This window comes from Peromyscus eremicus, chromosome 10 (assembly GCF_949786415.1).
Source record: "Peromyscus eremicus chromosome 10, PerEre_H2_v1, whole genome shotgun sequence".
In the NCBI taxonomy this organism is placed as follows: domain Eukaryota; kingdom Metazoa; phylum Chordata; class Mammalia; order Rodentia; family Cricetidae; genus Peromyscus; species Peromyscus eremicus.
This window is the reverse complement of record NC_081426.1, coordinates 86,348,850-86,364,614: the sequence shown is the minus strand read 5'-3', so window position 1 is coordinate 86,364,614 and position 15,765 is coordinate 86,348,850. Positions and strand designations below refer to the sequence as shown.

Below are 15,765 nucleotides of genomic sequence, written 5' to 3'. Positions count from 1 at the left end.
TTTTCATATTTGTTTAAATATATTTTTAATTGAAATAGAATGACATCACTTTCCATGATTGATGGGGAAGGGCCTAGCCTATTGTGGGGCTATCCCTGGACTGGTGATGCTGGGTACTATAAGAAAGCAGGCTGAGTAAGCCATGAGGAGCAAGCCAGTAAGCAGCACCCCTCCATGGCCTCTGCATTAGTTCCTGCCCTGTTTGAGTTCTTGTTCTGACTTCAATGATGAACAATAACTTGGAAGTGTAAGCCAAATAAATCCTTTCCTCCTCAAGTTGCTTTGGTCATGGTGTTTTTTCACAGCAGTAATGACTCTAACTAGGACAGGGTGTAATCATTTTAGATTAGGTTTTTAAAAAATTCAGTGTACTTTGGTTGGGATGGAGCTAAGTTCTTCCATGTTTCAATAATTCATTGGTTTTATTGTTGAGTAACAGTGTATGCTATGCATGTAGCACAGTTTGTTCAGCCACTAATCTACTGCTTTGAATGCAAATGCACCTCTGAAAATGTATTTGTTGGAACTTTAATGCCAAAGTGGTGATATTCAGAAATGGGACCTTTGGAAGGTGACTGGACCATGAGGATTTTGCCCTCCTGAGAGAGCTCAGTGCCCTTTTACAAAGATTGTAGGCAACGAGTTCCATCCTCTAAACCCTTCTGCCTTCTTCCATGTGAGGATGTTGCAAAAGGGGTCAATTTTTGAAGTACAAGCTTTCCTCAGACCCTGAATCTGCTGTCCTGATCCTGCTTCTCAGGGTTGGAGTTGCTCCAAACTCCAAAGCAGGCTTTTCCACACCAAGGTCTTCCTCATCTTCTGAGGCTCAGAAGCTTCATCTTTAGGCTTATTTTTTGATTAATGACGAGACACTGCCTTCTTAGGTGGAGATCTTTCTTACCATTCACAGGTTCCAATACTGATTCTAAGCCACCTCTCTCAGCACGTGGGGCATTCTTCTCACTGTGCTCAGTCTCTGACAGCCTGCTCTGGGCTGCTACACCTCCTCTCCATAACCATTTGGTTGGTCTTGCCTAGTGACTTTTGACTGAATTATTCAGCAAAGGAATGGAAGGGAAGAAAAAGAGAGATTGCATTGACACATGGAGTGTGTATCAGGGAAAAATGGACATTATAAAATGGGATAAGACTGGAAGATGCAATTGTGCCTGTGAGGGGAGCAGGAAAGATCCTGGTTTTTCTGACGCATACAGTAGATAAGGAACTAGACGAGTTAAGAAGTGATACTAGTGTTGCGAGCCATAAATTGCTTGGAAATGTGATTCCATTGGCAGTGAGTAGGAGTGTAATTTTCACAATCAGTTTTATATTTGAGAAAAATAAACACATTGAAGGGTATAGGAAGCATAGGGAGATGGAATACTATTAGAATAACTCCACCACTGAAAAATGAGAAACTGACCAGGAATAGAGCCACTATAGAAAGCACAGTAGAAGGGATGTACTCATATGACTTTATCTTCCACCATGTCAATCTAACCTTGAGCTGGTGTGTAAAGGCCTGAATTCACACACAAGATGATTTTCATCAAAGTAGATCCAGGGCCCTGGCTTGTTGTGATTTTCTGGATGCTGTATTTGTAGATGTGGTTGAAGTTGCATCATGTGGGTTCGTGTTCAGTCCCCTCACTCTAGGAAGCTGCCAGTAACAGCTCACAGCTGAGTTCCTCATAAGAGTGCCTAGCCAAAGGATGTTTCCTTGCTGGAGCTTATGCCCAGAGTTGAGGGGCAGTCTACATTTGATGACTTTTCTATGAAGGAACACAAAAACCCGGCCCTCGCCTTTCTCCTGAATTTGAATCAACTGTGGATGGTAATTCCAGCTCCTGAGTTACCTTTGAGGATGGCTGAGGCTTCCCCTGCCATGGTGTCCTACTTGGAACTACTCCTGCCTCCTCCTTCTCCTAGGTTCTGCTCTTGAGAGGATGCCCCAATTCACCTCCTGCATGCAGTCTTAGTTTCACATCTCTTTCTAGGGACCTGGGTTTTAAGCATCCAGTTCCAAATGCAGATGTTGAGAATCCTTTTCTAATATAGACTTAAATTATTTGTTGTCATACACAGAGAGTTTATAGGTAAGTCCAACTCCCCAAACCACTCCCAGGAACTAGCTCAGACATAGGGGAAATTTAGTTCTCCTATGATCATGCCTGGTAAAAGCTGAAATAGACTTTGTCACCTGTAGATATCGAAAATTTACTTTCCTCCTCTGAGTCACTTTAGATACCATATAATGAATCACTTCCCATGTGATGTGTATATGAATCACTTCTAGCACTAGACGTCCAAGGGAGTCATGTCCATCTTTACAGATGCCAGGCAAAGAAGCCCATTCATAAATAATACAGATTTTGAATTTTTAGACCTAAAAGATGTTTTTAAATGTTAGCCTTTAGTGTTACTCATTTGCTTGTTAGCTTATTATTTATTGGTAAAAGGAAGATAGAAATAAAATAATTTTATGCAAATTTCTTGAAATCAGGGTATCTAGTATTTTAATTTATTTTTAAATGATGTGCATATATGGGTGTTTGTATGGGGGTATGTGCATGTGTAGGTTGCTCACAGATGCCAGAAGAAGACACTGAATACCCTAGAGCTGAATTACAGGAAGTTGTGAACTTTCTGATATAGATACTGGGAACTGAAATATGGTTGTCTGCAAGTAGAGTATATGCTCTTAGCCACTGAGCCATCTCTTCAGTTCTGCATTTTTGCTTACAATGTAGTAAGATACAAAGTAGGTATCCATAAACATCTGTTAACAAAGATTAGTACACAAATAATTATATAAGATGGAACATGAGTCCATAGGCAATCTCTAGGCAGTAGAAAGGATCTATAATAGGTGTCCAATAAAAACCAAGAAGCACCACATATAAACTCACATTATTTTATTTGTATTTAATTGAGGTTAAGTGTTTTTGGTGTTATTTATGCTTTTCTATAATAAGGTGATATATTCAAACATTGAGTTTGAAGTTTGGTTTGATACAAAAAAATGTTTCAAAGGAGGAGATGGATGGATTGTTAAGCACAGTACTTCAACATAAATTCAAATAATTAGATGGTTAATATTTTAGTTTAAGTCATATGAATTCTAATTAGTTCCCTCTATACATACACACAAATACATACATATGTATATACATACATACATATGTGTGTGTGTGTGTATGTGTATCTTCATCTCTTCCTTCTTCCTTCCCTTCCTCTCCCCACACTGTAGTCCCTGAAATTCTGAGTTCCTTTTCCTGGTCTTAGGGAAAAAGAAAAGTTACTTTGGATAAGGATAGAAGAGGGAAGGGCTGCTGTCCTCTCAGCCCTGCATGGCCTGGAGAAATTCCCAAGTGTGTTCTGGCTTTCATCCTCCTTCATTATTGCTTGTGAAAAGCATGGCCAGCAGCAGCATTTGCCAGGGACACTCCCAGGGAGGGACTGACCTAGTTTTAGCTCTAGCCCATGTCCTTGGACTCCCCACAGTTGGCAGGGAATCAGGACAGCTGGTTACCCCAATGAAGAAAGACCTGCCTACAAATATTTATTACATGAAGTGATTTGGTTGACTATTGATCTGTGCTGGGTGAGGTCATTTTCTGGTTTGCTGTAGATCTTACATGAGCAAGCAAGTGAAATGCAAGACTTCTAGAACCATGCTGAGCTCATCACCTCCACAAACCAACCAAGGAACCACGAGTGACATGGTTTAGTATACCAGTTACTTCTATTGGCCTTGTAATCAGGGAAGTGTTGAGTACACAGTGTGTATTTTGCTATAATTTGTGTATAAGAGAAGACAGATCCTTAGACCAGTTTGTGAAATCCCTGAGGTGAGCAAGCAAGGAGTCAAGAAGCTGGAGGCAAAGGAAGCCAATTAACAAGAGTTCAAGTTCTTCATGAAGGGCAGCATCCTGTACCATATCTCTTCAAATTGCTTCCTAAAACCACTTTCACAGTTTTTGCCAGACTTCATTCACCTCAGATATAATTAGGATATATCTAATTAATATATATGGTATTAGTTGGTAAAAGTACTTAAAGTGTAATTCTCTTTTGATTTGAATTAAAACTGAAAATAGAGACCCAACTGCAAGTTTCCCAAAAGGCATTTGCTATCAAAATTCTGTGCATTAGCTGAACAGTTCCTAGTACATCATAGGTACTCAATAAATATTCCTTAAAGTGACTGTCTCCTATCCTCAAAGAGCTGACATTGATATATCTGGCTATAAATCAAAACCATCATAAATAAAAGGTTAAATATAGGTGGTGACAAACAAAACATTCAAAAGAGCTGCCTGTAAATACCACAAGATGTTCATATTATAAAGCACTGAAGTCGTGAAAATGTAAAGGAGGAGGTGGTACCTCACATCAGTCAGTTATCCTGTGGAAGTGGTGGAGAGGAGAGGGGAGAGACAGAGGAGCAAGGGAGCAGAATCAGTAAGTAGAAATTTGCACACGAACTTCAGCTCCTGAAGGACTTGGGCAAGAGCAGAGAAACTCACCATAAATAAAGTCTTATTTTATTAATTAAATTGGTTCTTTAATCCATATATAAACATAAAATTGTACATATCAATGTACACATTGTACAATGCTCACAAGTTGCCCATAGTTATCTCCTCAACTATTTAGTATTTTCAAGGTGAAATTCTTGATAACTGGGGCACAATGAGAGTGGGACAAAATATTTTGAGGTGAAGTTTTCCATTACTGGTGATCGCTGTCCCCTTGTTTTTTCTTGGCTGGGTCAGATGCAAAATAAAAGCCCAGTGCCGGGTGTGGGATAACCTCCTTTTAAGTCTTTGGTCAGAGATACCCCAAAGACCCTCAAATCACTCCTATTGCCATTGTTTTGGGTTGTCTACCAGAACTTGAAGTTAAGTTGCGAAAGACACCATACACTTTGGACTTTGAAGGAATCTCCAGGAACTGACCTGGAGTCTCCCTGAAGACTTGCTCTCACGGTCTTAGAAATCGTTTGGTGAGCTGCCAAGAGAGAAAAGCAATCAATAGTTCCGCCTACCAGTGAGGCCTACAAACCACAACAATGACTAGCGTGGCAAGATAGGCCAATGTCTATAATAATGGTACAAATGCTATGAGGTAACAACCATTTTCTGATTGGGTCGAAGTCCCACTCCGCAGAAAGAAACACATACGATACTGTAAGTCTGGCCAAGAACTCCTTTGGTGCTAACAGGCCACACGAGTGAATCGACTCCTCAGAGGGGACTAAACGGACATGGAAGCAAACTGCGCATGTATTTAAATTCCTGTATCTCTACTCAGAGAGCAGTGCAACTCTTTGACCTCATCCTCAGAGAAGTTTCTTAGAGCAGGGATGGTGGTTAATGTAGAAACCCACAACCGGTCGAATCGAAGAGAATACATGTTAGTGGAGTGCTCAGCCATGAGTGGGGACATAGAAATCACACCCCTCTCAACGCTCAGGGTGAGGGTCAGTGAAAAGATCAGAAAGGTCAGGGAGGTCAGGGAGGACCAGAGCAAAGCGTTGTCTTCTGGGCATGACAGGAAAGCTGTACTCATGAACTCAGGGCGGCTGTGGCTGCCTGCACAAGACCAGCACAAGAGCAAGCCCGGCAACACTCTAGCAGTGAGTGGGAAAGGTTTCATGAATCCTCACCCTGTCACCCTGGAGCTATGCACAGTCAATGGCTTCTAGGGGTTGGAGTTTTCTTTAAGAATGTAGTTCTTGGTAGGTCAAACCTACTCTTGTGGATGGCCCCACACCCAGGAGTGTAAGGACAGCTCAAATTGGAGTCTATGGGTTATTGTTAAAAAAGGCGCGCGTGCGGGGCGGGGGGGGGGGGGGGGGGCGGGAGTTAAAGTTGAAGGATGCATGTAGGGAGGTAAGGGTTCAGCTAAGAGGAGTTAGAGGGAGGTGTTGGGGTGCATTGATCAAAAACACATCGCATGAAATTCTCAAAGAATTAATAAGAAATGAAAAAAAATAAGTTTATAAAAGAAAGAAAAGAAAAGAGGAAGTCCCCTTTCTTAAACACTAAGGCCTGCGTCACTAGGTCGTCGGTGTGTGATGGATGAAAGGTGTGGAAGGATGAGGCATAAGGCCATCACTTCTCAGGAGACAGCTGGTCTTGAGTCTCTAAACCGTAGGTGGAGGAGGGCTGTTCAGCACAGCTGGGGAAACCGGCCCGGGCTAGGCTTGCGGGACAGTTGGGTATGTTTAGTTTCTAGAGGACATTTGTTTCTCCGAACTCCTCTCTCTCTCTTCTGAAATCTGGCAGGCGTTAGTCATCCGCTGCTCAGAACGAACCCACAAGTGTGCTCGTGAGGCTCCGCGGGCTTCCTCCCGGCGCCCCGCCCTCGGGCTCGCACAGCCTCACGCGAGCACAGCCGCCCGCTCACCCTGACCCGGGGTGTCCCGCGTCCTGCCGCTCCCCCGGGTGCTCAGCATCCCCGGCTGCTGCAGAGGATCGCCCCGCGCTGCGGTGCCGGTGCCCGGAGCAGGGCAGAAAGTTGTAAAGTGCCGCGAGGAGTTGGGCAGTCCGAGGAGGGGAAGGCGGAAGAGGAGGACTCGGCTGAGTTCCCGGGGCGACCGTGGGGTCCCCCGGCGCCTGTCCCGCAGCTCACCAAAGCAGCTGGACGTCAGCTCTCCAGTCCCTGGTAGGCGCTGGAGACTCGACCGGAGGCCAGGAGGAACTTATCCAGCGAGCTGTCGCCTCGGGCCTTATTGTCTGCAGCAACTCTCCGGAATCTGGAGGGGGAGGACTGCACCGCGCGCCTACTGGGATTTGTCCAGAGTTCCGGTGGCAGCTGTGACGGCCGCAGAGACTCCCTTTGTCCTCCCAGGACCTCCCTCCCTCTCGTTCTCGGTGGCAGCTGTCGGGTGGCGCTGAGCTTGGAGCGGGCTTCCCAGCCCCTCTCAGCTTCTGACCCCCGGGTGAGTCCCTGGTGACTCCGCCTCTTCACATCTCTGCTCTGCGGGAGCCAGGAGCCCAAGGGGCTGTGAGCCAGAGGGAACCGCCGGGCCCCGGCCCCAGGATGGTGGCGGGTCGGTCCCGGGCGCGCAGCCCTGGGAGCTGGCTGTTGCCTGGCCTGTGGCTGCTGGCTGTGGGCGGTCCGGGGTCGTTGCTGCACGCCCAGGAGCAGCCCTCTTGCAAAAAAGCCTTCGATCTGTACTTCGTCCTGGACAAGTGAGTGACTGGGGGAGTCAGGGTCTCCTGTGAGGGCAACTCTGGGTCAGCTGGGACTGGAGTTGAGATGTGTTTGGGTTCTGGGGAAGGGCAGTGGGAACCCTCGCCAGGGTGCCCTGTTGCTGCTTCCTTTCAAAAAGCAAGCACTTTGGCTGGAGCAGGGTGGTGGGAGCCAGGGTCTACTTGGCTCTCCAGAGGTGAGCATCCACTGCTTGATTTAGTCGTGGGGTCTCTTGGGATATGAGCGTGCGGCCACCTGCAGCATGTTTCACACCGGAAACTTCTTTGGCTCCTTGGGTCCCTTTATCATCCACACCCCTTTAGGCTCTCTAAAGTTCGCCCGATTTTCCCCTGATTACAGCCCTTTCATGAGAGCCTGGAAAAAAAGGCTTAATATACCCAATGTGGTTTGCATTTCCTGAGAAATGAGGGCTTGTGTTTTTATTTTGAAAAGCCTGGTCTCACACTAAACAATTCGCAAGCGAGCTGCCCCCAGAGGAGTGTGGTCTTCCTGGCTTCCTCAATGCAGTCCAGACGCTAAAGTTTCAGCTTTGGGGACCAGGACCCCGCCCCCAGCCCTATGGAACTGAAAAAATGTTTGCAGTTCAGCCCCATGTTTTGTTTTTCTGATCAGTTTATCTTCATTTTTCAGGTCTGGGAGTGTGGCAAATAACTGGATTGAAATCTATAATTTTGTCCACCAGCTTACAGAACGATTTGTGAGGTAGGTCTCCCACTTCACTCTTCTTGGCATTGGAGAGGAAACTAACCGCAGGGCCGGCTTTCCCCGTTCTGAAACCCTTTGTAGGGAAAACCTTTCCCGAAATGTTGAATTTTAAGCGTCTCAAGGTGGCCCTTGTCCACATGTTGTTCCGTGGAGTCTTTCAGCTGTCCCTTGAAGGTTCATTTCATCTGGCTCCCAGAAACTTGGCCCAGGCAGCGGGGAAACATCTTCAAATGCAACTCTTAATGTCTTTTCTTTTTCCAATTTTCATCTGTTTTGAGTTTGAGTTATGCTTTCTCATAATTTATCACATTAAAAAAATAAATTTTATGCTAATAGTATCCATGCTATATTTTCAATTCCACACACTTAGCACTGTAAACGTCCACATTGAAAAGGAAAAAAAAGTGTTGGAAAACTTTAAATGAACATGTGTTAATAACCCACTAGCAGAAAAAGCACGTGTGTGTGTGTGTGTGTGTGTGTGTGTGTGTGTGTGTTTAAAGAAACGAGTTGTGTTTACACAATGTGTGGGTGTGCGGCTGGGTTAAAATTTAACTGTTCTATATATGCAGGAGGCTTCACTAGCAAACACTGTTTTCCTCGCCTATAAAAAGCATGGCTGCTAGGAAATCCAGCTTAGTCTCTTATTTAGAAGTAACTAGGAATTAGTGGCATCTCCTATTTAAAAATAACCCTTGGAAACCATGTTTTTGTGGCTCCCTCTCCTTGTTTTTTTGGAAGGGAAAAAAATGTCAGGAACAAGTGCAAGTTTATCAGGATAATGGAAAGGACACGAATAGGAACCGTGTCATTAAATATTGCCTCCTTCAGTCTTGTTAGCCCAAATGTTTTCTGTAAAACAGGCTTGGATGATCAAAACATTTTGAAAGTCATGTTGCAAGTAACTTCAAACAATCTGTAGAGGCCTAGGCAATCCCTGCTTTCGGTTATTGGCAAGCAGTAAAGCTATTCCTATAAAAATGTATGCCTGTCCGTGTTCAATCACCAGTCTCCTGCGTCAGGAGCCAAAGAGAACACTCTGGCTCCTGGACAGGCTCTGAGGTAAAACAGTCTAGGAAAGAAAATAAACAAGACCCGGTATCTGTAATCGTCAAAGTAGAATAGGCAGTTGTTTATAAATTTTCAACTTCGTCCTAGAACGTGCTGGGAGTGCCATACAGTGTTAGTCAGGAGCGGTGGATCCTTTCAGTGTAACATCTGAAGAAAACGAGGCTTTTTCATCGAATCTGGCTTGCAAGTTGGATGTCTATAGCATATACTGTTCTCTGGCTCAAGTTTAGTTATTCAGCTACTCATTATATGTTACAGGAAATGAATGAAAGGCGAGCACAATGCTCGAAGTATGACCTTCGGCGGGCTTGTATCACAGTTTCATGTCCTAAGTTTCAGGCCTGAGCAGTATTTGCATACACTTTTTTCGAAACAGGAATGATTGTGTGACATGAGTGCCTGAAGCCTAGAAGACAAATTGGAAAGTTGAATGTGCCAAACAAAACAATGGTTTCTTCATGCTTTAAGTATTCTTGCTTTAGGGTGAAGTTTGCTTGAACTCTTACCGTGACTCTGGCCATTAAGTCAAACTGGCTCCTCTGCAGCCCTAAGTAGTTCCTATGTATTACCCCGAAGGGTGTGTCCTACTGCAAGAGATGACACATAGAATATCCAAGGCAGGAACATTTTTTTCTAAGAAAGCATTTTGCAGCCTCCTAGAATCGTTCCAGTTATTCTCTTTCGAGATGTAAACCCCAGTAGGTCATGGGGGAGCGTTTTGAGAGCTGAGAAGCACCAGCTTCGTAAAAAGAAACGCAGTTCAGACAGCAAGGCCGAGCAGAGTCAGTGGATCTACTTAGAGAGTTCCATTTAAGGGAAGCGGGGGACTGTTCAGTGAGACTCACTTTAAACGAGACTCCCTGGCTCTGCCTCTGTATTGTACCAATATTTCTTTTAAAAATGTTTTAACTGCCTCTTTCCTTATTTTGCAGCCCTGAAATGAGATTGTCCTTCATTGTGTTTTCTTCTCAAGCAACCATTATTTTGCCATTAACTGGAGACAGGTTAGTGCATTATCATTTCAATGCAGGCTTTTAGTAGGGATGAATCATAAAGGCATGATTGATATTGCCATGTGGTGATTCAGGCCTCTCAGTGGGATCAAGCAAATGCACAGACAATTCAGTGCTCTACAGTAATAGAAGGGAGAAGCAGTGGAGTAATATGGAATAGATCATCTGAAAATCAATATTATTTATATTGGTTGCAGAAGAGAGCCCAGGTCCCTTCCTCAGTTGTGTATTCACTATTTCCCACCTTTCCCCCTCTGTTACTGTGAGCAGCTGTACGTTTGTCTTAGGGAGATGCAGTATGTGGGTCAAAGAGGAATCCGAAGAAGGAGGAGAGATGGATGTATTTGGGTAATTTATCGGGTTCAGCAGATATTCCAGATTTCCAGTCCTTCTCTGAAGTTGAGTGATGCTGAACGTATTTAACTTTATAAACGCGCACGCGCGCACACACACACACACACACACACACGCACATGCACACATGCACATGCACACACACACACACACACACACTGCTACCCCTCAGTGCTTTGAAAAGGAGTGGCTTCCCTGTCGTCGTCATCTTTCTTTTGGCCGTTTCTATGCTGTTTGATCGTATCATGGCCTCTTTGGAAGTAGTCATTCACATATCTAGATTATGGCTGCTTTTCCTGGGTCTATTTTTGCTACTAGACAATGAGTTCTACAGTCAGAAATGGGATGTTATTCTTTAGTTTTGCTTCATTTCATCTAAAATGAAGGCTGTAAGACCTTGTTTGGTGGATTCTTGTGAATTAATTCTTTGGTGAGTTAGTGAATGAGGGGCATCATTTTGGAGTCATATCTCCCTGACTTACAAGGGAGATACTGTGCTTTGACTTGAAGGATGTGTAGATTTTTGAAAAATAATTGTAAAAATAGTTTTTATATTTGTAAAACTCAGTTAATATGCACTAACACTTACCTCATGAGCTTTCAGTTTTGAAAGATCAAAATAGCATAATATTTAAAAGGGCTCAAAGAGATAACTTGTTTATAGTTCATTGACTTGGTCTGGAAAATTATATATATTATGATGCGTGTGTGTTTACATGTAACTCTTGTGTTACATTTTCCTCTTCCTGGAGAGGAAACTTCTCTCTAGATTGTGAGTCCAGCCCAGGACTTCAGTCTTCCCATTTGTACTTTGCCTCTGTAAGTTAATATGTAGATACGGTTCTTAACAGTTACAGTTCCTTATAACTCATTGGTACAAAGATTCTGGTTTTATGAAAAGGAGATGTCTCTACTGACCAGTTTAATTTTCAAAGAGTCGGGTTTGGATCTGGCATGTCAAGGAAGAAGCACACAGTTTTAATATTTATGGCATTCATATATATATATATATATATATATATATAGCAAAACACTTAGCACAGTGCCAGGCATGCTGAAGACTCAGTAACTGACAGCTACACACATTGTGCCAGGGTTTCTGCTAGGCACTTTGCATATGGGTCCTCCATCACTCCGAAGATGAAATGTAGTCACCGGTCGCCCAACTTGATAATGTTTAGACATGTGTGGAGGGGATTTAAATCTTTTATCTAAGCTCAAGATATGTCCTTTGTTGGGGAGTTAAATCCAATGCAGGAGGGACTGGAATAGCTAGGAGAAGAGACTCTCAAGAGGCAACATTACAACACACTTCAGAGTCACTGCGCTGAGTCTACTTGACGTTGGATTCTGTCCCTCCAATTTACTGGTTGAGTGACCAAAGAGAAGTTGCTTAATACTAAGCTCCTTATGACTCAATTTTTCTCACCTACATGATGATGGTAATGTGAGGACAAAAGTAACTCCTACCTTATAAGATAGTTGCAAGAACTGAAGGCAAAGAATATGAGAAAGGATCCAATCTGTTAGTATTCATGAGATAAGAGCTTTGGAGCTGGGGAGGTGGATGGCTCTGTCAGTGAAGTGCATGCATGCAAGCTTAAGGACTCAAGTTCAATCCCTAGATACTGTGTAAAAAATGCTGGCTATGGTGGTCACACTTCAGTACCAGCGGGTGCAGGGCAGGCCAAGGTAGGGGAGTCTCTGGGCTTGCTGGACAGAAGGCAAGCCTAGCCTGATCAGCAAACTTCTGAACTAGAGATCCTGTCTCAAAACAAAAATGAAAAGAAAAATAGTGGCTTGCTTCTGAGATGTGATATCCATGGTTGTCCCCTGGCTTCCAAGTACACGTCCATGGTCGTCCTGTGGCTTCCACAACATGTGCACACGTACAAAACAAGATGGATCCATTAATCAGTGTCAGTTTTTCTGTCTATAGAACACAGATTGCAGTATGCCATGTTTTCTTAGAGTTATTGCAAAGATCCAATTAAGACCATAGGCAGAACGATGTGTCACAGAACAATATCCAATAAAAGGGGCTGCTTTCTTCCAAGTTGCCACTTTACTAGTTCCATTAATTGAATTGATATTCACTTTCTATGGTTCTCTGTCTTTGGATATAGGATCACTCCACAATTTTAAATTTAGAGGAAGAGTTTGCTTGTTGAGATGGAAGATCAGTGGGCAACTGTTTCCAAGTCTCATGTGGATCTTGGTATTAAAACCTAGAAACTGGAATCCTCACCGCTTCCAAAGTTTCCCAAGGGTGTGTGTGTGTGTGTGTGTGTGTGTGTGTGTGTGTGTGTGTGTATGTGTGTGTGCGCACACACACAACAGATCTAAGCACATGATTTGAAAAGCAATAGTTAAGGAAAAGACAAGTACAGATGGTTTCACAATTTTGGTTGTATGACTTATAGTTTTCAGTACTTTGGCAAATACAAGAAGTAGTTCTTTCATGTTTCTCCGTGGTTGCTAAACAGATGAAGCAAGATGGGAAGGCAGTGAGTACTGACACCATGGCGATGTCTTCTGTTACGATTTTAGCATGATGTCCAGTGTCATGGAAATTCCCAAAATCATAGCAGTTTCCAGTTATACATTTTATATACTCATTGCTTAATTTTTTAAATTACGTTTAATACCTTAATCTGAAGCACACTTACTTTTCTCTTATTTCTATGACTTTTGTTTTCCTTACACCTGCTAGGCCATTGATCCACTTACTTACCTTCCTGCCTGTCTGCTTTATATGTGGGATTTGGAGTCCACAAAGATAGTGCTCTAATGTATGTGTGGGAGTGGGGGGGGGGAGAGAGAGAGAGGGAGAGAGAGAGAGAGAGAGAGAGTAAAAGCATGATTGAATACGTAAATAACCAAGAATTATATTAGAGGGTCAGGGGAGGGGCAACATTCAGTATGTAAATATGTAGCCTCTCAGAACATGGAATCAGAATGAATTTTGAAGATATTACCAGTTACTATTTCACATAACTGGAGTTATGTTGCTATTTCATATAACTGGCTACACACTGGGAAGAGTGATTTTTATCCAATTCTGTTTATCATTATTTAATTCTGTGATAATGATTTAGATTAGAACATTTGCTGAACAATTATTATGTGCCAGATAGTCCTTAAAGTGCTTTCTCTGCATAGCCTCTGTGAACTCTAAGTTACAGGTGTTGTAATAACCTGCACTGTAAGGTGGGTCATTTCTCTGCATAGCCTCTGTTGACTCTAAGTTATAGGTGTTGTAACTACCTGCACTTTAAGACGGGTCATCTATCTGGTGTAAGGACACGCAGTAGTAAGTGCCAAGCACTGTATTAGCCACATGGTTCTTTAATGTCTGGATACATCATGTCATTCTGTCTAAAACAGTCTAATGACCCAGAATAGAAATAAATGTCTCCTGGTGTTCTCTCAACCACTGGCACACCCCCACCCTCTCCAGTCGTCCCCTTGCATGCCATGGTCTTCTCCTCATCCCATGAACAAGCCAAATGTATTTGCACATTAGGCCCTGTCCTCCTTCTCTGACCCGGGTTTTCTCTGAGGTCTTGTTCTTGTCTTCCTTTCCTGGGCTGGGATTGTAACTTCATGGTAGAACATTCATGGGTATGATCCTGGGTTTGAGCTTAGGATCAGAAAACAAGGGAATACATGAACGAGCAAAACCTCAAACCAACCAACCAAACAAAAGCTCGTCTCACGTATAACTTCAGAGAAGTTTGGCCTTGCCTCCAAGTCTAAGGTATCCTTCCCCTTCCCCAGTTTCTCCAAAAACACTGTTATTTTTTTTAAATATTTATTTATTTAATTAATTAATTTGTATCTCCCTGAGCCTAGAATATATGAAAGTATGGGGCCCTGGTTTGTCTCATTCACTCGTAGACTGAACCCAATCCTAGAACAGAGCCTGCTACATGATAGAAGCTCAACAAATCCTTGTTTAGTGACTGAATTCTTCTGATGCCAGAGCCTTAGTTAATGGCTTAGAGCCACTATAATAAAGTGTACTCTAGTTATGCCAGCATTATAAATTCTACCAATGTAATGTAAATACTGACTTGTATCTGCTACATTTCCCATTCCTATTCTTACATGGCAGTTGTAAATATTCTCACCTTCCTTTGCAATATCTATATTTGCCTCAAGTTAGGAAAGTCTTGTCTATTCCAAGTGGTCTTTAGATTTTGAGCACAAGATGACTTAGGAAAAATACTCCCTATGAGAACTTGTAGAGATGATAGAGGTCATTTAATTAAGTTTATACAATAGATGCATTTTTATTGATTCAATGAGTTTCTTCTAATTCCTTAAAAACAGAATTAAATATTTACTTGTGGGGAAGTTGTTCTTGACATATAGTTGGTAACTCATAAATTAGCACATCACTTTTGCAGAAAAGAATTGTTAGCATCTCTAAAAGTAAAAAGTATCAAATAAAAAATTCCACTTTTTGCATTGGCCCAGCAAAGACAGATATAGGTACAAAATTGGACACTAAATACTTATTTGTAATAATGAGAAACTATATCCAATCTATATGCTCATCAATTGATATTTTAAGTTGCCATATACACATAGGATGAAACACTATTTAGTCATTACAATTGAGTAAATCAAAATACTGATATAAATTGTGTATAAGATAGAGTATATGAAAAATCAAGTTGCAGAACACAACATAAATTTTTTGTAAAAGAAAAATAAAACAGAATTTTTTAATGTATTGTATGTGTTCAAACACACACAGAAGATAAACAATAAACTTTTAAAGGTATTGTTGTAGGCAGAAGACTGAATGTCAGGAGAGTCATCATAGTTTCGATCTTCATGTATTCAACAGGAATATGTTTGTAGAAAAGCTTTTAAAAATGCTTGAATTAAAGGAACCTTACTGACTTCTACAGCCATGGGTTGCAGACTTGGAATCAGAATGAGATTGAGGGATTGAAAAGAATCATTGAGATGAAGAATACATTTGGTTGGAAGATCTGACCTTGGGTCAAGCATAGGAGCTCCATAGTATCTGGGTGACACTGGGTGTTACTTAACTTCTTGAGCCCAAGCCCATAGCTACACAGAAAGATCTGACCGTCTCCACTGTAGAGCAATGCTGAAGTGACTGAGCGCTCGCTGTTCCTGAGAAAGTCTGGTTAAGGATTTAGCATATACTGGGAGTACTGAAATGTTTGTGACTGTTTGCTTTTTTCTCTTTGTTTCTATCCCCTGTCAATAATTATGTATCTTTCCTTCCCCTGCATATTTTCATTTTCTTTTTTTTATGCTTTAGTGGTTAGTGAGGAGGGCTAAGGTAGAACTGGAGTTGAAGGTTATTCCAGCTTCATCCTGTGCCGGGTTACTAACAGAAGGTCAAAGATTTCCA

General features: G+C 42.5%; 1 protein-coding gene across 1 annotated transcript in view; it reads left to right on the top strand.

Moving 5' to 3' along the window:
- Positions 1 to 6,434: 6,434 nt before the first annotated feature.
- Positions 6,435 to 15,765, top strand: part of Antxr2 (ANTXR cell adhesion molecule 2) — a 127,615-nt gene continuing 118,284 nt past the window's right edge. The window contains exons 1-3 of the mRNA XM_059274707.1: positions 6,435 to 7,202; positions 7,855 to 7,926; positions 9,933 to 10,004. Coding sequence (XP_059130690.1) covers positions 7,051 to 7,202; positions 7,855 to 7,926; positions 9,933 to 10,004 — 296 coding nt within the window. The 5' untranslated portion in view covers positions 6,435 to 7,050. The remainder of the gene's footprint in view (positions 7,203 to 7,854; positions 7,927 to 9,932; positions 10,005 to 15,765) is intronic.